Raw genomic sequence first — 25,502 nt, 5'->3', positions numbered from 1 at the left:
TTGAGAGCCGAACTCTACTAGTTAGATTATTCTCCATTCTTTCAGAAAAAAGTAAGCACCATGGTTATAAATATAATATTAAGTTGATAAATGAAAACATCAAAGATAAAGTCTTATAATGTAGTCAAATGTTGCAAAGGCAAATTTGCCATCTGCAAGAGCTATGCTACTAACTGTTCTGAAGAAAGGTTCTGATTTGTGCTTATTAATGTGGTCATAGCATCTTACAACGTACAATGAGAATCAGAAGTCAACAGCTTTCTCCTCCAATTTCTACTGATTCTGGCACCAGGGTAAAAGTGAGAAAAAGGCATGCCATCCCATAAAAGAAGCTTCAAAATTGGGAAAATCCTTGAAGATTCCAAGCAAGATGGATGTGTACTGTTGCTCTAATGTAGATGTAGAGGTTCAGTTCAGCAGTTGAGCACACAAGTTGCAAAAATGATATGGAACATTTTATGTCCAGTTCAACCAAGCTGCAACAGTGATATGGAACAGATTAGATGGCAAGATGTAATGCAGTGGTAATATCATCACACCTAATTGTTGCCCCTGACTAATGATTCTAGCCAGAATGACGATATTTCTTTCCACAATGTGTCCATTTTACTTTGAAACAGAATTAACTGGATGAATATAGAGGGGACCATATTTTGGCTGAAAATACAATTTTATGCCCAAGATCCTTGTTGACAACGAACCGTGGGTGCTAGTATTGACAGAATGGAAATGCTAGGAAGTTTTAGTAAATCTTTGGTAAAGAATGTGTGGCTGTGTTCCTTTTCCCTATTTGTATGAAGGTGTGGATTCTTCTGATTACAGGCTGAAGATTAGGCAAGCAGCAGTCATGTTTTTCCTAAGACAGAAATTTCTAGATTTGGCATAGCTAGGATTAATATAATTAAGTTGTATGCCATCCCCGGCCATTATGTAGCTTGGGATTTTCAATGAAGAATAAATCATTGAAAATCTTCAATTTATATGGTACAATATAAATACTTGTAGGGTGCAAGAACCTACTGATGTGTACAGAGTTAGGGGAGAAAATACTTGTCTGGGCAACTATTATTAACACACTGATAAAAGGCTACAATTAATTTGAGGGACACAATACTCGTGTGGGAAACCATTATTACCACACCGATAAAAGGCTACAATTAATTTGAGGATAGCACCAATTTGGAGCCAACTTCATGTACTGTTCATGATCACATATCACATTTGAGGGTTTTCCTTGGAAAACCATTTTAACCATCACAGAAGAGCTCCAGTTATTTTTCCTCAAGTGAAGGGCAGCGATTTATTTTTCCTACCAAAAGAAAAAGTAAAATACATGACAAATTATCCCAATCAGTCCAAGCAGTGTTTTCAAGGGATCATCCACCTGGATTTTCCTCGATTTATGAAGTAGTTTAAATTTGAATCGCCTAATAATAACCCAGTACTCTGGACCTCTGGAAGAGGATGTTTTGGTGAACATTTGTATGACTTAATGAAATGCACTCAGACTCTTCTTAGGCACCTGAATCTTTGCATGTTGACCCTGAGTTGTATTTGAAAATCTTTCCTTTAATATGCAAATAGAAATTATCTTTCGCTTCTTCAATTTGCACACAGAGATATCCTTTTACAAGTGGATCATTTTCAGCGAAGTGGCCATAATGGACAGAGGTGAAATTCAGGAGGTTATGTGGTAAAGTGAAGATATAAACAAGCAAACATGCAGAGGTAAATATTTTAGCTGTAGTGACAGATAGCTCAAACTAGCATGTCATAATCTAGTAAGACCGAGTATCCATGACACCACATGCATTAAAGATTTATAGTTGTAAAGGGGTTTCCAACTAGAAACAAGAGCAAGGTTGAAAACAGATGAAATCACAAGGATAGCCAGAACATTTCAGCAATATCATGAATTTAAACATCCTGTGAATTGCTATTAAAGGAGTTCATTTTTACTACATAGTGATTCCATTACAAAAAGAGCTAAGAAGCTGTAGCGTTCCCAATTGGGATCTTAATTCTCTCGTCTGAAGTAAGGTAACAAAGACTAAAATACAACAATGGGTCAGCCAGGCTCAAACCATGTGATGAAATATGGTACTATTAGCTGTTGGTAACATAGCCTAAAATGTAACAATAAGTCAACCAGGCTCAAGCCATGCTATGAAATGGAGCTATTGGCTGTTTGGTTCATTGTACATGCTCTCGTCGTTCCAATAAAAAAGATAAATGATTTAGATGTTTTCAGTCCTTTTCTGCTTCCTTTCTATACACCTTGTCAATGTAAACCAAAGCAGTCTGAGGTCTGAGGAATAACTGTGATTATGGTCCTCAATCTTATCATTTTAACAGGCAGTTTCTGGTAACACAATTAAATTGCCAGGCGATCTCCATGTGTCAACACAATCACTGACGTTATCGACGTGTGCACTCATCATCACAGCCAGGTTCCTTAATCCTGCCAAGGACGTCACAAATTACTGCTGATATTCCCACTGAAAGTCCAGTGGCAGAAGTCCAGTGACTTTGAAGGATAATTAGGTCTCTGAGTTTAACTTATACCAAAAATACTAAGGATTGAAGAGGCGATTTCCACACTTGCATTTCCACCCTATGGGCTTATAATTTGTGTACTTTTTACTTGTTTCTGTGGAAGAAGATGCTCTTGGAGAAACATTGTGAACTTGATCATGATTTGGTAAAGTGGGCACTTGTATGGCTTTGCAGGGGTTGCAGGCATTGCATTTATTGCGACAACTTGGTGGTATGGAACCCAACCTGGTCATGTCCTCCATAAATCCCTGCACATCCAGACAATAAAAAAACCTGTAGTGAGATTGCCTATCTCTCAAACAGTGTGGACTATTCAGGTTTTGTCACACGGAGAACCACACCTCAATTCTGTACTCACACTACAGAACCCTGTTTTACCGAAGGAACCAGAAAATTTTATGGTGTAAATAGAGATCAGTGTTTTGGTTTTGATTAGCAGACTAGCACAACCATTTGGATGGCCCATATCAACACCTGAACCTGAAAATAAACACCAGCATTCCAAAGGGCAGCTGGAAACTACTATATTCAGACTTTCCAAGCCATCGTGACATTGTGGGTGTCTAATGAGCACAGAACTTCGAGCTTCACTGGCTTAAAATCTTTTAAAAAACGTACGGAAATATATGGCTACAGGCAGGCTTTGCTGATTGGAGAAGAATGCTATTTTGTTCACTGATTGTCGTACAATTAAAAAGAAAATAACCTCTGAAAACAAAGTTCTCATACAGATCCCAAATCCTGAAGATCTATTTAAGGAACTAGGACTGCACCTGATTATTTTGGAGGGTCTCGCTATGAAGCAGCTGTTCCGAGCTCTTGCCTTGAATCATAGCCCTTCCTTGAATACAAAACAAGATTAAAAAGCTTAAAAGCAGAGAAAAAAGCAGCACTATTCATTATGTGCAAGTAAAAAGAAAACAAGGTAAACTGTCTGGGTTTGCCCCTCCAACTCACATTAACACCAAAATATCTATCTTTGCATATGTGTGTATAAACAAGGATATATAGATACCAGGCCTATGCCAAAACAAGCAGAAACTAATCCAAATACTGATGAAAAAAATAAAACAAATCCCAAAAACTCACCAAAAATTGATGAATGAGGTGAGGCTTGAGCCACCAAGAACTGCAATGCCACAGAAAAGATTGCATGGATGTAAAACAGCTGCAGTAACTTCATCACAGAACATAAGAGGGTTGAGCATGAGACCAGCACGTTGGGGAACACAAGCCGGCTTCTCTGCTGCTGATATTATTATTACTAGAACGGATCAGACAGCAGCACTGCTATCATTGCTACTCAACTCAAATCTATATTTTTAAGGAAGTTTGGAGAACCAAAGTTCGAGACAGCACAATGTTGAATGGGCCATTAATGTTTGAATGGAACATCACAACGGGCCATTAATGCCTGAGTTGAACAGAACCCATATGAGCAGTAGTCAAAGGAAGGCCGCCTACATCATGGGATTGATGATTGGGGCAAATCAGCCAACCATGAAGAATAGGAATATGGATGGATGGCTTCAATCTTGACCTGAATAGATTGGGTTTTTGAGTGGCATGTGGGATGATTGCTTTGTTGTATGGGAATTAATAGAAATTAATTGCTGTCGGTATTTGTGCCAACTCCTCCTCTGTCTCTGCCATCACTGGCCATTGGTCCGTAAAGAGGACTACAGTACAGTCAGAGGAACACATGTTGTACACAAACACGATTTGTTGTTTTGGGTTTATTGCTCTGTGCCTTCTTCGCTGTTTACAAGAGATTTTTTACTGCATTCATACATTGCGTAGGTAGTCTTGCTGTCCCTGGAGTGGAGTAGAGTTCCGAGAAACAGAATGCGTGATTCCCACGAGCCGTCTCCCGAGGCATTCCGTTGAATTTCGTTACGTGTCTCACTCTCCATTAATTCTTTTCTTTCCACAATTCGGTTCAGATTAGTTCCATGTTCTAAAGTGTGTTTGTTATTGGCATGTTTGTAGTAATCTCTTTGCCCGTATTCTACTGTTATACGTTTTGGGAGTTTTTGCAGGTATATTTTTTTTATTGAATTTGGGAATACTGGAATCACTGTGAACTTTTCATAATTGGAAGGGAGTTTTTGCAGGTATATTCTTTTTATTGAATTTGGGGATACTGGAATCACTGTGAACTTTTCATAATTGAAAGTGTGTTAGAGGTTTGTTAGGGTGATAAATTTATATGTGTAATTAAAATATATTTTAAATAACAAAAAAATATGATTTAATCAAGAGAATTTCTATACAAATTTGGAATTAACGAACACAAGTTCTGCAAATTTGAAATAACTGTTTCGTCCTTGCTGTCTGTCACCAGATATAATTAAAATGAGAATCAGCTGCAACTACCCCTGTCTCACCATGATCCTGTCTGTCACCAGATGCAAATAAAATGAGAATCAGCTGCAACTACCCCTGTGTCACCGTGAGAGTCCATCCAAAGTAGCTAGTCTGGATAGAACAGAAGGATGTAGCGTCTTTCTTACGTTTAGATCACAAGTTTGCAACCTCACGTCTGATTGGATTTTCTCAATGGACGGTTTTGTTGTTTTATGTGGCGTGGAGTTGGGAGAATGCCAAGGCCACTGTGATAACAGAGACCATCAAAAACCAAATTGACCACTAAAACAAATACGACCATCCTTATGACAGTCAAAACCAAATCTACTGGTAAAACAAATCTGACCGTCCATATTACAGATTTTAGTTTTACTGAGGCGCATTTAAATTTTGAGTTGGAAAATCAAATTTGGTCAAATTGTAAGAGTCAAAATTTGATATATACATCGAGTTTTTAAAAACGAAAATTTAAATAGATTTAAAATTGAAAACTCAAATATTTTTGGTAAAGTTTGATTTGCAATTGTGATAGGGAGTGTATTATATAAATTATGAAATTTAAAGTTTAATAAAATTGAAAACTTAAATATTTTTTGGTAAAGTTTAATTTGCAATTGTGACATGGAGTGTATTATATAAATTATGAAATTTAAAGTTTAAATTTCTTTATTAAATCTCGTATGTGAGAAGGCTAAGCATAAACCATTGAAAAATATAATGAGGAAATCAGAATTATCACATAATGACACATATAAATTACAGTAGAATTATATTAGTAAATATAACAAAAAAATATTTTTAATTTAAAAGATATTACTACATACATATAAAAAATTAAATTAAATTTAAAGAATATTTTTATTAAGGTGTATTATGTTTTATTTTTAAAATTGTATTTTTATTAATGTATATTATGTTTTATTTTTAAAATTTTAAATAAAATTATGTTAGGTTAATGATATTTTGAAGGAGATTGAAATGTATTTTATCATTTTTTAATTTTAAATGTGGATTTTTATGTTAAAGGGATCACTTTTTATGGATTTAATCATAGAGTCTAATCGATTTAACCATGGAGTGGAGCTTAATCTCTAGAGTGTTAATAGTTTCTTAATAGTAAAGGTTTTTTTTCTTTTCATTTAGGGAGAAGAATCCCAGTTGACGAAGAAACATATTACATTATATACAATATCTGTACAACTCAATCTGTTGCGTCACACTTGACAACGACCTAGCATGAGACATATTACATTATATACAATATCTGTACAACTGAATATGTTGCGTACACTTGACAGTGACCTAGCATGAGACATTTAGCATGAGACATTTTTATTTTTATTTTATTTTATTTTTATTTTTTTCAGGGGGGAGGAATCCCAACTGAAGAAGCAACATATTACATCAGTGACCTAGCATGAGACATTTAGCATGAGACATTTTTATTTTTATTTTATTTTATTTTTATTTTTTTCAGGGGGGAGGAATCCCAACTGAAGAAGCAACATATTACATTATATACAATATCTGTACAACTGAATCTGTTGCGTCACACTTGACAACAACCCAGCGTGAGACAAACATATATTGCGCGCAGACAAACATATATTGCGCGCAGACAAATCTGCGCGCAGACAAATCTGTTGCGTCACACTTGACAGCAACCCAACATGAGAAAAACATATGTTGCGCACAGACAACTCAAACATATGTTGCGCGCAGACAACTCAACATGTCTCGCGGACGAGCAAAGCGAAATAGTTACAATATGTTGTGGAGCAGCACTTTCATGCAGCAAGAGTCGAACCCGGGTGGGAAGCCGGTCGTCCCAACCAGGATGGATAAATGGCCACGTGCAAAACCATGACTTCTTAATAGTAAATGTGCTTTAACCATGGAGACTCCACTAATTGAGCTAACTCTCAGAGAATTTATTATTTTATTTAATGTTAAATATAGTGAATACAATTTTAATTAAAAAATATTATTAGATAAATATTAAAAAGTTTTAGATCCCAGAGTTAGTTCTGTTGATCTAGTTCTCTAATTAATTGAACTAACTCTTCGAATTTATTATTTTATTTAATTTTAAATATAATAAATACAATTTTAATTAAAAAATATTATTATATAAATATTTAAAAGTTTTAAATCCCAAAGTTAGTTCAATTGATCGAGTTCTTTTTACTCTAGAGTCAAAATAAAGTGATCTTTTTGGGCAAATCTACATAGTACAAATATGTTCCATCACCTATCTTGATACATTATGAACCACATAAAAAACGAAATTGAAAAGTTTTAAAATACTTTAAATAAATTGTTTTATATTTTATTTTTAAAATTTTAATGAAAATTATATGTGATTCTAAAGAATATGGTATACAAATTTATAATTAGAAAATAAAAGAATTCACCAATTTTATAGTAATTTATAGATTTTGACATATTATTAAAATATTATGAAATGATAAAGAAATATCTTGAAGATATTAGGAATGTAGAGAATATAAATAATTATTTTTCTCTAAATGTTCTACTATTTCATATTAAATATTAATTTTTAAGATATTAAAAAGTAGAGAATACAAATTATTATTTTTTCTAAATATTTTACTATTTTATATTAAATATTATTTTAAAAATATTTATAACATTAATTTTATGTTTATTTTTTATTTATTAAAATTATGAAATTTAATATTCTTTTCGAATATAAAAATGAAAATTTAAATCAAATAATTCTTAATTAATTTTAATAATATTAATTATTATTATCATAATTATATAAAATTTCAAAATATTAATAATCAAATTATAATATTACAAATTATTATCATATAAAATAATATGAGATATATTTTTTAATTTTAATTATTTTAAATTAAATCATTTATCATTTAAATAAAAAATTATTTTATCATGAATAAATTTAAGTAGAAAATTTTAATGGTGATCTATTTACTTATTAGATAAATTATGTTAAAGTAAAATATTGTACTTTAATGTTCATGAGAATAGTTCAATTAACCAGACTATGAAATATTATTTAAACTATGATATTCAAAATTCAAATTTTATGGGTTAAAGCTAATTCCTTTTTTTTTTGGGTAGGTTCCTATGTAACACCACAAGTTACATATATAGACATTTAACTTGGGTTACTATGTTTTACTTATTACTTTATCTTTTTATTTTATGACTTTGTCATCAAATACTCACACAAAACATTAAAGAATTATGGTTGGGTGGCTAGAACATATTTATTTTATAATTAATGAATATTAAGAGTTAAAGTATTTTGACAAGAACTGAAAGAAACAATTGTTAACCTCCTGAGACAGTTAAGGTGGTTACTCACTTGTCTCCTCAAAAGAGGAATTCAAGGAAGGCCTAGGGGGTTGGAGAAGACAGGAGAGGAAAAATACCAGATGGGTCAGGAGAGCAGAATATTGCTATCCAGAATTCCTTGAGCTGGGTGGAATAAACCAGTGGGAAACCCTTAGTACAGTCAGAGAGGTATGTGACTTGAGGTTGGACAGTGAGTCTTGATGCCCAAGATACCTAATTGTAACATACCTCATATCATTGTTTGGAGGAGGAAGAGCTCGGGGGAGAGTCTGGACATAATTGCTAGACTCACGGTTGGGTGGTGAGATCTTCTCGAAGAGGAACTACAGAACTACAAGGCGGTGAATAGATAAGCATTCAAACTCTCATGACTTAATGATTATTGAAATAATGATGCTATTAATGATTGATGACTATTAGAATAATGATTTTACAGTGATTGATGAATAATAACATATGAATTATTGTAAGGATTATGCTTGTGTTAGGTATTTCAGAGTTATCTGTTCTGTGTCTTAACCTAGGACGAAATAACCTATGTACTTAAACAAAGAGTTATTACTATTCTACATGTGCAACAACTTAAACTGAACAGAGTATACATTCATAAAATATATGACAAGCATGAGTAAAAAGCTCACAATTTTCCAAACAGTCACATGAAAGGAAAAACAAAACTACATACATGAAAATTGTAAGGAAGGTTAAGAGCGAAACTAATCCTTTCCACCTTTAATAGCCAGAAAAGCTCATTTCCGAATTCAACGGTCGAGCAATACTTAGACCAACTCTAGTAAAACAAGTTATTGCAGCCCCATATATTCATAATTCAAATAAAAATGATTCATGCACAGACTCTGCGGAGTCAAATGTATCCAAGACAGACAAACTTCGATAAAGGAAGTTGAACAGAAATCACGATAAGAATAATAAACCAAGAAAGCACTAACACTGCCATAGACACCGTATCCAACTTTCAAAGAGTTTACAAGCCAAAAATTATGTAGACCCATCATAAATTAGACAAGTATCAAACCCTCAGCTGGGTTAAGCATGTATCAAACTGTTCCTTGAGGAAATGTATTTCACCTCGGTTCACCGAGTAGCCAAATCATACATTAAACAACAAGAAAATAATTACAAACATGGTCGGCTTTTAGCCTCTGTCAAATCATCCATTCAAGTTCCAGGCGAGAGAATTTCCAAATGCCTTCACCCAGAAAAGCCAGGGCAGTGCCCAACTAAGCAATCTCATGCGAAGCAGTAAAGCAAACGAAAGTATTTGCGAGAGATATGCCACCATGGGTTCAGCATTAAAACCAACCTGGAAGCCAGTAGGGATCAACGATGCATAAGTACGATGCTTTTGAGACCAACACACCAGCAAGGAGGGTTCAGTGTGAGTAGATACTTGAAATTCCAAATTTAAACACTGTTAAACAAATCCCTTAACAACAGTTTCAAGCCATAACTCAAACTGAACCGAACAGTTATCTAGACAGGGACATAAAACCAGACCCCTGTTAAGTTATAAGCCTTACCTGTCCGAGAGCAAATATCTCCGAGTTCACCTCCATCTGGGGTGGCGAGCAGGTAGAAGAAAGATTTACCTGCACAGTAAGACCAAATGATCAGAAATCTTGCATGTACACTCTCAAGATAGGGATGGAAATTATTGAAGAGAATCTGACTTGAGGAGAAAAGAAAAATGATGCGAAGTACCTATAAGGTGGTGTATGTTGCAGCTCAGCATCAAACAGGGTTTGGATGGACCAAGACCTTCATTGTCGCAGAGAAGGTTTTGCCCAGTTGTAGAGCCAACAAACAGAGGCATGAAAAAACCCAAATGACTTCATTCGCAGCAAAGGGCAGGGGAATCAATTACCTCAGTAAACCCTGGACACCGAGAACCATCGGATTTCCAAACCCCAATCGTGCTGAGCAAATGATGCCAAGTGTCCCGAGTAACCAGACCCTTCTGGAGTCGGACACCAGAGCATTAAATTGCCAACCCAATCGAGTACTGAGAGTTGAGCTACCAGAATTGCTTAAAATAAGATATGACATTGAACCAATGTACAATACTGAAACCTATCTTGTCAGCATAACTCCACGATATGCGAAGGTGGAAGATTTGGTAAAAACCATAGGGTAATTAAATTTTGTTTTCTTTCTCTCTCTATATATATATTGAGTTTAATAGTTAGTGAATATGTGTTATAGTTCAGTTGGTGAGACATGTCCAAAAAGATTGAACTTCTGATCACTTGTATACACAAGGGGTTTCTAACATGTTTTTTTGGAAATTATGCTACCATCAGTGAACAACCCAAAAAAATATATTAAACTTCAATAAAATTATTTTTTTTTTAAATTTTGGTTTAATTAAAATTTTAATATTTTTTAAAAATAATTAAGATATATTAAATTATTAAAAATTTATTAATTTTTTTATATAAATATATTTAATTAAAATTTTAATATTTTTTAGAATAATTAAAATATATTAAATTATTGAAATTTTAGTTAAAAATAAATTTATATAAATATATTTCTCAATATATTAGCTAATAATTATGGCCTAGAACGGATGCTTTGTACCAATGGATTCACACGGTCTGGACAAAAAACTGCCAGATCCACCTATGCTCGAAGGGTTTCTTCATAGTAATCTTCCTCGTAGAAGGAGAAAGGGAAAAAATTCTCAATGAAGGACCATGGTTCTGGGGCAGTGCGGGATTGTTTGTTACCCCATGGTTCCCGGAGTTCGATGCCAATACTATGGTGGTATCAAGGATGCCAGTATGGGTAAGGTTGCATAATCTTCCGATACATTTTTGGCACTACAAGACCTTATCAGTTATAGGGAATACCCTTGGAAGAATGTTAAAGATTGATTCAGAGAGACACATAAAAGGAATCTTTACCTTTGCTAGGATATGTGTCGAGGTAGATCTTAGCCAAGGATTACCTAAAAGCATCATTCTGAACTTCAACAATACTCAGTGGAAACATTCAAATGCAGGGGATGTCAACAAACAGGTCATCTGTTCAATGCATGCAAAAGCTTCAACAAGAGCAAGCCACAACAAAGGAAGCCCAAAGGATGGCAGAACATAGATGATGTCATAAAGAAGAGAGTCGCGGAAAAGAAAACCCCTTCGGTAACAGAAGACGAAGAAACATAAGCAAAAGAGGATGATACCACCATAGAGGAAGTTGAAATAGAGAACCAGAAGGAAAATATAGCAGACAACAAGGCTCCACAGTCCCACTCAAATCAGGTAGAGACCCAGCAAAATCAGGCAGAGATGACAAGCGTGGATCAAAGCATGGGAGGCATCAAACGGCATCATCACTCAGATACTTCAGACTCAGACAAAGAAACAGGGCATCCGAATGCAACAACACAGTTAGTCATTGCTTCGATCGAGCCCACTCAAGGAGAGTGGCGCAAGGTCGAAAAGAAAAAGGGGAGAAAAACTTGAAGCGTGAGTTTTACTCACAGCCGGAATTCAGGTTTTTACCCCTTTTTCTTTCTCTTTTCTCTCCTCTTTTCTTATTCTTTGTGCACGTTAGTCTTCTAACGTTGCGTGGGGTGCGAAAGCACTCAAGCCCAGGTGGCAACTTACTGAATGCTTCATTACATCTGCTAGTGTAACTTTTCATTAATTTTTTAATAAAAGGTTACCGTTTTTTTCCTTAGAAAAAAATATTAGCTAATAATTATTAAATTATTTAAAATTTATTATAAATATAATTTAATAAATGGAGATTATTTTATTTACATTAAAAAAATACATATATTTTTTAAAATGAAATTGACTATTTATATTATAATTAAATAATTTACATATTTAGGTTATTTTGTGAACCGTTAAAAAATATTTATTATTATGGTGTCACTGGTGCTTTGTTTATATTTGTAGCATATATTTTTTAAAATTAAATTGATTATTTATATTATAATTAAATCCTTTACATATTTAGGTTATTTTGTGAACCATTGAAAATTATTTATTATTTATTAACTTTCTTTACTTATTATGTGTCATTGTTTATATTTGTATATCTATAGTTTGTTTTTCAAATTTTTGAGGTAGGAAGAGAATTTAGGGGCTCACACATTTGTAGGTATTTGTCACATTGCTTATGATAAAGGTGGAGAAGGGTATTACTTATTTTTTTAATGGTTACTCATTTGATAATGATAACTAAATGGATTCGTGAAGAATTTTATGAGATGAAGAGAGTGAAAATAACCAAGACTTTTTTTTAAATAAGTTTAGGGTTTTTTTTTAAAATGAAGAAGAAACTTTGAAGGGTTTCGACAGTTGTAGAGTAGAGATGTCATCCTAATCAATGAAGAAGCTTGCTAGAGCACCAACTCCAAAAAAAGTCGCGATGAAAACCCCTAACGAGACGCCAAAGAGTGCCAAAAAGACCTTGCCGCCCAAGGCCAACCCTTTAATTGTTGGAAATGTCGAGAATCTAGAAGAAGTTGAAGTCATTCCTATAGAGGATGAGAAGGTTTTTGAGGATCTAGTAAAGGAGGGGTAGATATATGGGTCGAGAAGTTTAAAGAGAAACCCCCCAAAGATGCTAACGATGTTGTCGTTGCTGAGAAGCCAACTACTACAAATGTATTTTCTCCCAAGCAAGTTTGGCTTACTGGTGTGGCGCAAAAAGGCCAAATCTCGGGAAGAGAAATCGACAAATCGATCTCGCTCGAAGTACCATACAACTTTTAAATGATAACAAATATACAAGCCAAAAGTTTGTGAAAACCAGATCAAACCATAGATCATTTCAAGGGCACCGCATTAGATCTTCTGAGCCCTTTTCAAATCTCAATTAGATTGATTTCTGGGCATTCGATGCTTTTTTGGGTCAGATCTACGAATCTAATAAAATACCTCAAGCTATCGATGGAATTCAAAATAGGCTACCCTCTATATTACACCACCTTATTTTCAAAGGTAAGAAAATGGAAGATCTCTCTCCTCTTTCTGTTTATAATATATGCAGGGATGTCACAATTTTCTTAGCCCTTCGACTACATGGGGGAGATTTGGGAAAGTCTTCCTCTTCCCAAGCCTTCTCTTACAAATATGCAGTCTGAAACAAGGCTCCCCAAAGTGCAGGTTCACCTCAGACAAGGCGACTTAGGCCTAGGTTGCTGTGGGTCCTTTTATAGTAGACAAAGTTGAGGATGTCCCTTTAGTTGAAATCACTCATCCAGATCTGGATGGGCTCTACAAGTTATTGGTAGGTAATGGCCTCATCTGTCACTTCAATGGGCTATGGCCACGTATAATAGGCTTTTACCGATGGATCCATTCAACTTAGGCCAAGGCATGCAAGGTCCTCCTTTTTTCAAAGGGTTTTTTTCATCGTCATTTTTGACAATGATGCAGATTATCAGAATTCTCTTTCTAAAGGGCCCTGGTTTTGGGGAAAAGCTAGGCTTTTCCTGACCCCTTGGTTCCCAAATTTTGATCCCTCCACAACGGTGATCACAAAGCTACCCATTTGGGCTCGGGTCACGAATTTGCTGGTCCATCTATGGCATGCTGCAATGTTTCGGGGTATTGGAAATACCTTGGGTCATTTTCTGGCCAGAGATCCCTTGTGCGACCAATGTGGAGTCTTCACCTATGGCAGGGTTTGTGTAGAAATTGACATCAACAAAGGATTTCCTGACAAAATTATTTTTAAAATAGGTGATTTTCACTGGATCCAATAGTTGGACTATGAGAAAACTACTTTTTGGTGTCAACTTTTCCATCAAACAAGTGATCTTGAGAACTCATGTTCTCAAAAACTAGTCAAACAAAAACCCAAATCTAAAGCATGGAAGCTATGCAGCTCGCCTCCAAGAGAAGAGGATGATTCCTCTTCCTCAGATTAGGAAGATGATGAGTTTGATGATGACATGCTCTCATCGGACGAGGCCCAAAATTCAAATCTTCAAAAGCCCTGTGAAGGAGGTCAGGAGATCTAAGTTTTGTTAATCAGAAGAGAAGAAGTCAGTAACAATGCTCCAATAGGTTCCATGAAGCATGCCCATGAATCAACCTCTTCAGGCTCTAACATGGATGCCTCCTTAGATTTTCAGAACAATCTTAAGGTAGCTTTGGTAGCCACATCTCTAGAAGGTTGGATCAAAGTAACAAAAAATAAGGGAAAGAAAGGATGCACTGGTGATTAGCCCCACACTAAGTGATTTGAAGGTTTTTGTTTTTCATTTTCTATTATGTTATGTACTTTGTTTCATCGCCATCCTTAGACTTGTTTTGTCTAGGGCCATTTGTAGGTTATTTCTCCTCATGTATATATGCTTTTTGTAATGAAATATAATATTTTTGTTTTACAAAAAAAATCTGATTAAATGGATTGGTGGAGTTTTATTTATATATAAAAATTATTGTGGAGTTATATAGAAGTTATATTGTGAGGACTTGTATAATAACTTACCTAAATTTATCTTAACTATGAATCAATCAAGCACCGAGAGGGATCAAATCTCTTTTCACCTATGTCACACGGTTTAGGTTCGAGTTCGGGTTTGACAACGATTAGGTTCAGTTCAAGTTCAAATTTTTTGATGAGGTTTTCCATTAGGTTCACACACACACACACACACATATATATAAAGTTTAAAATGAAGTATAGGATAAAATAGTAAGATACCAACATCAATAGACATAAAAAATGCTACTACGAACATGGAAATTGCAAGGATATATTACACGTTTGAGTTGTGACATGAGGTTATGAGTATAGGCTTGGTCAATGGCTATGAGGTTTGATGAGGTTCGTCGAACCTCAATTTTTTTTAAGGTTCACCAAAACTCAAACCTCAAGGTTAAAGTTTGACGAACCTTGTGACATAGATTTTCACTCTAAAAGAAGAAAAAGAGTTTTGCACGTCAAAAGATTTGATCTCTCAAGACACACAGTAGATTAAGAGTTAAGATGTATCTAGGCTAGTTTTATTATTAAATATAATTATAAATATAATTATTAAAATTTTATGCTTTTTATTATTATTATTATTATTTTATTTTTACTTAATCAAATGTTTATGGGTCATTAGAACATATGCCCCATACCTTTTTGCTTTTATATTTGGTTTAAAAAACATTATAAAATAAAATAGACATAAAATATTTATAAAATAATTTAATTTTGAAACGAGTTATGGTTTTTGGACATGTGTTATTGATAAGCCATGGTATTGACCCATGTTTTTTTTTTTTTTTTTCCCATTAGGAAAAAGTCGTAATTTCTATTAATAAAGGGAGAAATTACATTTTGCAGATGCATGTTGCATATTCATATGTGGCCTTTGGCCAGCCAGAGTTCATCAAAATATACCTGAGTGTTCTAGATCTCCTCGCAGGGAGTCTCTATGATATATATACAAAATTTTAAATATCAAAATAACTTGCTCCACGCAGGGAGCACTGTAACAGTCATGATAAACAGTAGCATATGTAACCATATTTCAAAAAAAGATAACCAAAAACATGTCAATTGTTATGAATGGGTTGGTGACCCATTCATGTTATGATCTATATAGGGCCGGTGGTAATATTGATGGATGGATCCATCGATCTGTTCCTGTATCTGCCATTGTTCTAGATGGCTGTTCGCTGCTTCTTTTGACAGTTTGTCCGCTTCTTCGTTCTGCTCCCTGTAGATGTGACGACAGTCAAAAGATTCAAATGAAGTGATCAGTCTTTTGGCTTCGTCAAGGATATTTCTCAAAGAAAAAGTATAACAATGAGCTGTAGAATTTATCCAATTGCAAACAATCTGAGAGTCGCCAAATAGTTGGAGATGTCTGCACTGTTTTTGTATTGCAAAATATATAATATGTTTGGCTGTGCTGAGTTCAGAGAAGTTATTTGTGCCCATATGGTATTTGATCTGAATCTTAAAGCAATGGGATTCGTTCAGGTATAAGATAGCACCCCCACCACAGCCGTTGTTCTGGGCAGAGCCATCGAAGAAGGCCCAAGGCTTTGATCGATCGATGATGGGGGGAGCAATAGCTCGGGTAGGTCTGTGCTTCTCCGTCGAAGGAAGTAAATTGAAATTGGCAATGGTGTGGCTCAGGATGGATGGCCAGTTTGGGGGTCGATTATCGAAGATGATGCGATTACGTGCAATCCAAATGGCCCAGCAGACGAGAAGGGGTAAGTTTGTGAGTTTGCCCGCGTGGTCTCTGGTCCAGGTGCTCCAGGCTTCCTTGCAGGTGGAGCCATTCCAATCCTTGTGATCGGGTATATGAGCAGATATGCTGTGCCAGAACGTTTGTGTGACTGAGCAGCGGATGAAGAGATGATCAGTGCTCTCTTCTTCACAGCAACATAGGTGGCATCTGAAGGGGCCGTGGAAAGATCTCTTCAAGAGATTTGATCCCGTGGGGATTTTGTCATGTATGATATTCCACATTAGTAAGCGGCATCGGGGCGCAGCCTGAAGCTTCCAGATCAGGTTCCCATAAGGGAGGATGTCCGGGGGCTTATACGGTTCCATAAGCTTCAGATATCCCTCTTTAGGAGTATAATGTCCGTGTTTAGCGATGGCCCATATGAGTTCGTCGGGCCCTTCAGATAATCTGATGTTGGCCTGAGTGAGGGCCTCGGTAAATGCGTTCCATTCAGGTTGCCACTGTATCGGAATGTCCAAGGCCGCTGGTGAGTGCCAGGCCTGATATAGAAAAACAGTATTAGCATTGTCCCCTATATGGTTAATGTGAGTTATTCCCCTGTCATGTAGGTGTCTGATAAGATCATCAGAGAGTCTGTGTTGGTTGCCGCATCCTACCCAGGGATCAATTCCAATTCTCACGTCCTGTCCACTCTTGATGCGCCAAGTGATACCTTCCCTGAGAAGTGGCAGAGAGAGTAAAACGGCCTTCCATATGTTTGAGGTGTTGGGGCCAGGGCGGTGATGTTGTCGGAACCAGTCCATGAGATGGAGGGGTCTGATATACTTGGCTTGTGCCACCCGAGACCAGAGGCTGTCTGATGTGAGGAGTAGCCAGCCCAGTTTTGCAGCAAGGGCTTTTGCAAATAGATCGAGGCGCTTGATACCCCAACCACCCCATCGCTTAGGTCTGGCAATGGTGTCCCATTTCACCCAGGCGAAGATTCTCCCAGGTTGCTGACCATTCCATAAGAATCTGGTGCATATGCTCTGTAGTCTGTTAAGTACTCCACGGGGTATCCAGGCCAGTGTCATCCAGTATACTGGCGTGGCTTCGATGACAGCTTTAATGAGAGTGAGGCGCCCAGCTCTAGAGAGGTATTTATGATACCAGATATGGAGTCTCTTTTCCACCTTTGCAAGAAGCCAAGTCCAATCTGCAATCTTGTATCCGAGGGGTTTTAGCCTGTACCCCAAGTACTTGATGCCCTCAGCAAGCCTGGATGAGGTGAAGGGGAATCGCTGGGATGCAAAAGTAGCTTCGTGGAGAGAACAGCCCACAGCCGTAATAGTGGATTTGCCTTCATTGACCAACATACCCGTAGCAAGCTGAAATAGAAGAAAAATATTGTGAAGTGCAGTGGTGTCACGCAGACCACCATTGAGGAAAATGAGAATGTCATCTACAAACAGAAGGTGTGTGAGATGAAAGTCATTGGATATGCATATACTCGAGAGCTGTAGTCTATCTTTGGCAGATAAGATCAGTGTTGGCATTATGATTCAAGTGTTGTCCTTGATGGCAACTCACTCAGAGGTTGGTACAGGTGCTCAGAGGTTGGTTCAGGTGATGGCAACTTAATCAGAGGACAGATCTTAGTACAACATGCCAAGAAAGTTCATACACGCAGGTTCGTTAAGCCCAAGTCGCGTATACAAGCAGGTTCACTATATACCAAGTCGCGTATACGCAGGTTCTCTATATATCAAGTCGCGTGTACACGCTGGTTGGCTTCAGTAAAAGCGCGTGTATGTGGAAAACTTATCTTTGGTCCACGGCGGTTATTCCTTGGAAGTTGTGCCTATGATTTTGGACCTTGATGTCTCGACGAACGTGTTGATCCCTAGTTTTGAAGCCGATGGTATTGGGTTTCTATGGTTTTGGACCGTGGTATTGTAAAGGGCCTAAGGCTATATAAGGAGAAGATCATTAGGCAAGTGGGTGCAAGCAATGTGTGTCTGACGAAGTGAGAAGATCTGGTATTACTGTTTATCTGTTCGGGACACTTGGCAAGGGTCGGATCTGACAGCGAAGGTATAAGAAACTATTTCTAGATCTGCACGCGGGTTGCCTTTGGTGAAAGCGCGTATACACACGGTTTTGGTACAGTGAAGTAGCGTATGCATAATAAGATTTGATATTTCAGGTTGCTGCTGATTCTGGTGGTTGTTGCAAAGTTCTGGGCTCTGGTTTGGGTTCTGTGTTCTTGATGACAGGGTTTCAGTGATTCAGTATTGGGTTGTTTAATGAATCATGATGCAAGTATAAGTTGATGATTGTATTGCGGTAATGTTTGTTTTGTACTCTTGGATCCAGTCTGAAAATTGATGAAACGTGGTCCCTGAAGGAAAGCAGGTTGTAGGGTCAGCACCTACGTACTAGTAAATGGATCGGCTAGTACAAGAGCTGAGGGGGTTGTAGCTCCCTTCCAAAAGTAGTTGGAAAACGAGAGAGGGTTGTAGCCCTCTGCAGGTTGTAGCCTGCGTACTGGTAAAGGACTACACCAGTACATTGTAAAAGAAGTTCTTATTAAAGAAGAAAGAGACGAATTGCAGCAGGTGGTTTTTACCCACATTGGGTTTCCACCTTATATCATGGTGTTCATGTGTGTGGCTCTTGTGTGATGTTTTGTTCTGTTATTCTGCACCTGTTTACTGTTAATATGCTTAATAATGTTCCGATGCATTTACTGAAGATTAAGCTAACTGAGTTATAAGATCTCTGGATATACGCGAGTTTCATTAGACACAGTAGCGTGTACACGCGGGTTCACTTAATTGAAGTAGCGTATATGTTTCTGAGTATGAAATTGGAAAGTTTTTACTGATCTGATAATACTGATTCACCCCCACCCCCCTCTCAGTATTATTTCCAACAATTGGTATCAGAGCCAGGTTCTTCAGAGGAAGCTTGATCGCTTGAAGGAAAAGATCCATCAGAATGGCTAATCCAGAAAGAGAGGCACACATCAGGCCACCAGTCTTTGACGAGAACAATTTCACTCACTGGAAGATAAGAACCACTGCATATCTACAATCACTTGGAGCATAAGTTTGGGGAATCGTAGAAGGAGGATACAAATTCCCATCAGCAACTCCTACAGATCCAGCAGAGAAAAAGCAATATGAGCTCAATGCCAAAGCTGTTACTGTCCTATTGAGTAGTTTGACTCAATCAGAATTTATGAAGATCATGCATTTCAAATCAGCTAAGGAAATATGGGACAAAATCGTTACAAGCTACGAAGGAGATGATCAGGTAAAAAGAGCAAAGCTTCAAACTCTCAGAATCCGGTATGAAACTCTTAAGATGCGTAGTAATGAAAGCATAGCTAATTATTTCCTGCGTATGGATGAGATTGTGAATTGTATGAGGGATCTGGGTGAAGAATTTGAGGAAGTTGTCTTAGTTGAAAAGGTTTTGAGATCTCTGTCTACTAAATTTGATTCTAAAGTATCTGCCATAGAAGAAAAGGAGAATGTGCAGAAAATCACCATGTCACAGCTTCACGGGATCTTAACTGCTTTTGAAATGCGACAAGAGGTACCACCAGAGGCCGCATTCGAAGTGTCAGAGGAAGAAGATGAGGTAAATTTTGTCAAGAAGCTTGAATGGGGAACTGGACGGTTCAAAGGTAAGCTACCTTTCAAATGTTTTCTATGTGGTAGAGTTGGTCACTATGCTGCTAGATGTCCTCATAACAAAGGAAAGATATCTGAAGAAGATGGTAGAAGCTATTATACCCATATTAAAAGTTCATTCAATGATAGTGAAGATATTAGAAGTCTCATGGCACATAAGAAGAAGAATGCTTCATCCAATAATAGCGAAGATATTAAAAGTCTCATGGCACATGAAGAGAAGAATGCAGAAACTGAAGAAGTTGCCAAATTAAAAGAACAATTGGAGACAGAAATCAGGGTAAGGGAACAATTGCAGGATATAGTAAAGGATCAGAGTACAACTATTCAGAGACTTGAATCAAAGATCCTCTCTCTAAAAGAAGATCTTAAAAAATCAAGAGAACAGAACAGAGAAGATCTTGAAGATCAAAAACATGAAGTGACCAAACTAAAGCGACAAGTGGAAGAAGGAATAAAAGCTGAAGAAGACCTAAGGAATCAATATCTGAAAAAGGAAGAACAACATCAAGTTGAGGTAAATATCTTGAAAGGTAAAATAGAAGAAAAGGATAAGCTTTTACGATTTCAAGATAGTACTAAAGTCTTGGATGATATTCTTAATAGTCAAAGGTCTCCTGCTATCAAGACTGGTCTTGGTTTTCATGAATATGTTGAAGGTGAATCTAGTTCACAAGGTGAGACAAGAAACTCTAATGAGAAATCTGAAATGCTCAACAAGGAACAACCAAGGAAAGAAATTCCTCAAGGAAGATCCTTTGCTCCTAACTATGGAAGTGATAGACGATTATTTCCCCCACTGAATAATGTTGAATGTTATGTATGTCATAATCTTGGACATGTTGCAGCCAGATGTAGAAGTAGAATGGGTCAAGACCATTACAAAAGATCATCACATCACAGGTATTTCAGAGGATATTGCTTTGCCTGCAATGCATATGGACACAAAGCAATTGATTGTGATAGAAGGAACATGAAAAATGTAAGGTGTTATACATGCAACAACTATGGGCATAAAGCAAGGGAATGCAGGAGTAGATTTCAAAATTCAAAACAAGAGGACCATACATCATCACAGTTCCTGGAATTGAAGAAGACAGAGACAGAAAGGTGTGGCATAATTCAGACAGCGGACATAATAGACACAGGGGAATCTGAAAGTGATGAAATTCAGTATTCCATCTTGCATACGCTGATATAACGAAGACAAGTCGCGTATATACGCGAGTTACAGGCTGCAAAGTCGCGTATATGGAGAAAGGGCAGCAGAACAGACCCAGGTTCAGTCATGGTTGGCTCAGGCTCAGGGGGAGCAGAACAGACTCAGGAAATGGTTCAGTCATGGTTGGCTCACACTCAGGGGGAGCATATACTTCAAATAATTCATTGTTGGCATTATGGTTAGAAGTTGATGATGAAACTAAATGATACATCTTATTGTTTAAGGAATGGTTTTGCAGGCTTATGATAAATAGTTATTGCTGGTCTTAGAACCTGCATCTGCTCAGGGGGAGCATGGATGGATTGATACAACTTGGCATATACAAAGGGGGAGCCAAATCAGAAACTTCAGCATGTACTCAGGGGGAGTATGGACAGCAGTATGGACAGCAGGAGGTATACCAAAGAAGAGAACATCTTGGTCCGCCCTTTGCCCTTGATGTCAAAGGGGGAGAGTGACTTGGTGTGGTGGTTGCCATCAAGTCCAAAGGGGGAGATTGTTGGCATTATGATTCAAGTGTTGTCCTTGATGGCAACTCACTCAGAGGTTGGTACAGGTGCTCAGAGGTTGGTTCAGGTGATGGCAATTTAATCAGAGGACAGATCTTAGTACAGCATGCCAAGAAAGTTCATACACGCAGGTTCGTTAAGCCCAAGTCGCGTATACAAGCAGGTTCACTATATACCAAGTCACGTATATGCAGGTTCTCTATATATCAAGTCGCGTGTACACGCTGGTTGGCTTCAGTAAAAGCGCGTGTATGTGGAAAACTTATCTTTGGTCCACGGCGGTTATTCCTTGGAAGTTGTGCCTATGGTTTTGGACCTTGATGTCTCGACGAACGTGTTGATCCCTAGTTTTGAAGCCGATGGTATTGGGTTTCTATGGTTTTGGACCGTGGTATTGTAAAGGGCCTAAGGCTATATAAGGAGAAGATCATTAGGCAAGTGGGTGCAATCAATGTGTGTCTGACGAAGTGAGAAGATCTGGTATTACTGTTTATCTGTTCGGGACGCTTGGCAAGGGTCGGATCTGACAGCGAAGGTATAAGAAACTATTTCTAGATCTACACGCGGGTTGCCTTTGGTGAAAGCGCGTATACACGCGGTTTTGGTACAGTGAAGTAGCGTATGCATAATAAGATTTGATATTTCAGGTTGCTGCTGATTCTGGTGGTTGTTGCAGAGTTCTGGGCTCTGGTTTGGGTTCTGTGTTCTTGATGACAGGGTTTCAGTGATTCAGTATTGGGTTGTTTAATGAATCATGATGCAAGTATAAGTTGATGATTGTATTGCGGTAATGTTTGTTTTGTACTCTTGGATCCAATCTGAAAATTGATGAAACGTGGTCCCTGAAGGAAAGCAGGTTGTAGGGTCAGCACCTACGTACTAGTAAATGGATCGGCTAGTACAAGAGCTGAGGGGGTTGTAGCTCCCTTCCAAAAGTAGTTGGAAAACGAGAGAGGGTTGTAGCCCTCTGCAGGTTGTAGCCTGCGTACTGGTAAAGGACTACACCAGTACATTGTAAAAGAAGTTCTTATTAAAGAAGAAAGAGACGAATTGCAGCAGGTGGTTTTCACCCACATTGGGTTTCCACCTTATATCATGGTGTTCATGTGTGTGGCTCTTGTGTGATGTTCTGTTCTGTTATTCTGCACCTGTTTACTGTTAATATGCTTAATAATGTTCTGATGCATTTACTGAAGATTAAGCTAACTGAATTATAAGATCTCTGGATATACGCGAGTTTCATTAGACACAGTAGCGTGTACACGCGGGTTCACTTAATTGAAGTAGCGTATATGTTTATGAGTATGACATTGGAAAGTTTTTACTGATCTGATAATACTGATTCACCCCCCCCCCCTCTCAGTATTATTTCTAACAATCAGTCGACTCAAGCCTTCCATAATCAGGAGGAAAAGAAGAGGGGAGAGGGGGCAACCCTGTCTGAGACCTCTTTCCGAAGTAAAGAAGGGAGTGGCCTCTCCATTCAAAAGAACACTGTAGGCAACCTCAGTAATGCAGCACATGACCCATTTAATAAAGGGGAAAGGAAAACCAAGGTGTGTCAAGAGTAATCTAATATATAACCAGTTTACTCTATCAAATGCTTTAGTGAGGTCGACTTTGAGGATCAGTCCTTTGAGCTTTTTAGTATGGAGGGAGTGAAGGAGTTCCTGAGCAGTGGCAATAGCTTCGTGAATCTGGCGGTGGTCAAGGAAGGCAAATTGTTCAGATGAGATGTGTCGGGATAATATAGGCTTCAGACGGTTGGCTATAATCTTTGCAATAATCTTATAGAGACAATTGCAGAGAGAGATGGGACGGAAGTCATTGAAGGTAGCAGGCTGATCAGTTTTGGGGATAAGGGCGATGAAGGTGGATTTGATGGCTGTGGAGATCCTGCCCGATTGTCTGCTCAGTTCAATGACTTTCAATAGGTCATTGGCCAGCATGTCGAAGAAGGCAATGTAGAATTCAATGGTCCAACCATCAGGGCCTGGACTTTTATCCTTTTTGAACCATTTGATAGTTGCTTCTAGCTCAGCTAATGTCACCTCCTTTGTGAGTTCATCCTGTTCCTCCGGATCGACAAATCTGGGGAATTTCTCAGCCACTCTCATAATTTCAAGTATGTTTGTTTCCCGGGGAGCTTTATAAATGTTCCTGAAGTGGTCAGTGGCGAGCTTAGATAGATGCCTCTGGGTGGTGACCACTCGATCCTGATCGTCTTTCAGTTCCCATATAGTGTTGATAGCCTTTCTCCCATTGGCGAATCTGTGATAGAAACGGGTGTTGTCGTCTCCTTCAGCGAGCCAAATGGCTCGGCTGCGGAGTCTCCAGCTTTCCTCTCTGTCCTTCAGGATCTGGGATCTCTTAAGAATGTGTGACATATATAAGTCTTTTCTTTCCTGGGTGGGAAAAATGCCTCCATCCTCTTCTTCATGAGCAGCAATGAAGTCCTCAGCCTCCCGCAAGGCTTGATCGTCACGGAGTCTCTTTTGGTGTGCCCAGACCTTAGAGATCCTTTTGAGCTCCGATAATTTCCTGATGAATCCCTCAGTGAAGTGTTCCTCCTCCTCGATGGGGTGGCTCTGCCAGTAATCTGTGACCATCTGAATATAGGATGGGTCTTTCAACCAGGAGGAGTTAAACTTGAAAGGGCTTTTGATCTTGTTATGAATGTCTGAGAATTCCAAATATATTGGTCTGTGATCAGATATGCCTCCAGATCCCACCGATTGCCTTATATGAGCAATCCTGTCGTGGAGGGATTCTTTAATAAGGAATCTATCGAGTCTTCTGGCCAAGCTCTGTTCACCACTCCTGTTGTTGGTCCATGTGTATTGCAATTTTTTCATGGGGGTATCGATCCAGTGGTGCTCCTCCAGTAGGGTGGATATGGTATCCGAGAATGGGTCAATCCTGGCAGCATGCCCCCATGTTTCACAGAAGCCCATTGTGAAGTTCAAGTCCCCTCCCAGGATAATGTTATCCTGTTGTAAGAGAGCAGAGTTCAAGAGAGAGTGCCAGTAGGTCGCTCTCTCAGAGCAAGGGCCATATACATTAATGAGTCTGAGCACTGTTTCCATAGACTGTACATAGGCATCGATGCCTATGAACCCTCTGCCACCCCAGGTGTTTATAACTCTCAGCGCTCTGTTATTGATTCCAATAGCCAGACCCCCAGATCTTCCAGATGCATCGATGGCGTGGAAGGTCCAGTTGGGTAGCCAGGCCTCGAGGGATGGGATGAGGGAGTCTGCATTACAGAGCGTTTCTTGCAAAAAGATGATGTCCGAAAGAGAAAGGGAGAGAAGTCTCCGAAGGGCTAGTTTTTTGGGTGTACTAGCGAACCCTCTGCAATTGTAGGATAGGATCTTCATGTCGGATGAGATACAGGGCTTTTTGCTCTAAGGGCCCTGAAGATGGTCTGTTGACGACCAAGAGCGACTTCTGTATCGGCCGCATGTCTAGCTTTAGTAAGGCGCGAAGGTCGACCTCGCGAGAGCTTCTGATGAGAGGGGGAAGGATCGATGACTAGCCCGATAGCATCAGTACCATTTGCTTTAGTCCGGGGACGGAGGGAGTACCGAGGGGGGATCGGGGAGACGGCTCCTGGATCGGTCGCCATCGGGGGGAGA

General features: G+C 38.1%; 2 protein-coding genes across 3 annotated transcripts; both read right to left on the bottom strand.

Moving 5' to 3' along the window:
* Nucleotides 1-1,912: 1,912 nt before the first annotated feature.
* LOC149251892 (EPIDERMAL PATTERNING FACTOR-like protein 1) lies at nt 1,913-5,034 on the bottom strand. Of its 2 annotated transcripts, none has more exons than XM_089459618.1 (3): nt 3,646-5,034; nt 3,330-3,393; nt 1,913-2,804 (listed from the first exon to the last, which is right to left on the bottom strand). In XM_089459618.1, exons 1-3 carry the CDS (start codon nt 3,762-3,764, stop codon nt 2,574-2,576), a joined length of 414 nt encoding a protein of 137 aa, XP_089315744.1. In that variant the 5' UTR covers nt 3,765-5,034; the 3' UTR covers nt 1,913-2,573. The 2 variants fall into 2 exon arrangements, with proteins under 2 accessions (XP_089315744.1, XP_089315745.1); XM_089459619.1 differs by having other exon boundaries at nt 3,330-3,397; nt 3,646-5,020.
* A 4,408-nt stretch (nt 5,035-9,442) lies between these two features.
* On the bottom strand, nt 9,443-25,244 carry LOC149251891 (uncharacterized). Its single transcript, XM_089454018.1, has 4 exons — nt 23,916-25,244; nt 16,090-17,820; nt 9,813-9,881; nt 9,443-9,703 (listed from the first exon to the last, which is right to left on the bottom strand). The coding sequence occupies exons 1-4, from the start codon at nt 25,242-25,244 to the stop codon at nt 9,443-9,445; spliced, it is 3,390 nt and encodes a 1,129-aa protein (XP_089310144.1).
* Between the last annotated feature and the right edge of the window lie 258 nt (nt 25,245-25,502).

Source organism: Pinus tabuliformis, chromosome 7 (genome assembly GCF_031772625.1).
Source record: "Pinus tabuliformis cultivar Carrire ecotype Pingquan chromosome 7, CPIR1, whole genome shotgun sequence".
Lineage (NCBI taxonomy): Eukaryota > Viridiplantae > Streptophyta > Pinopsida > Pinales > Pinaceae > Pinus > Pinus tabuliformis.
Note: the sequence above shows the minus strand (reverse complement) of the source record. Positions and strands in the feature narration are given on the sequence as shown.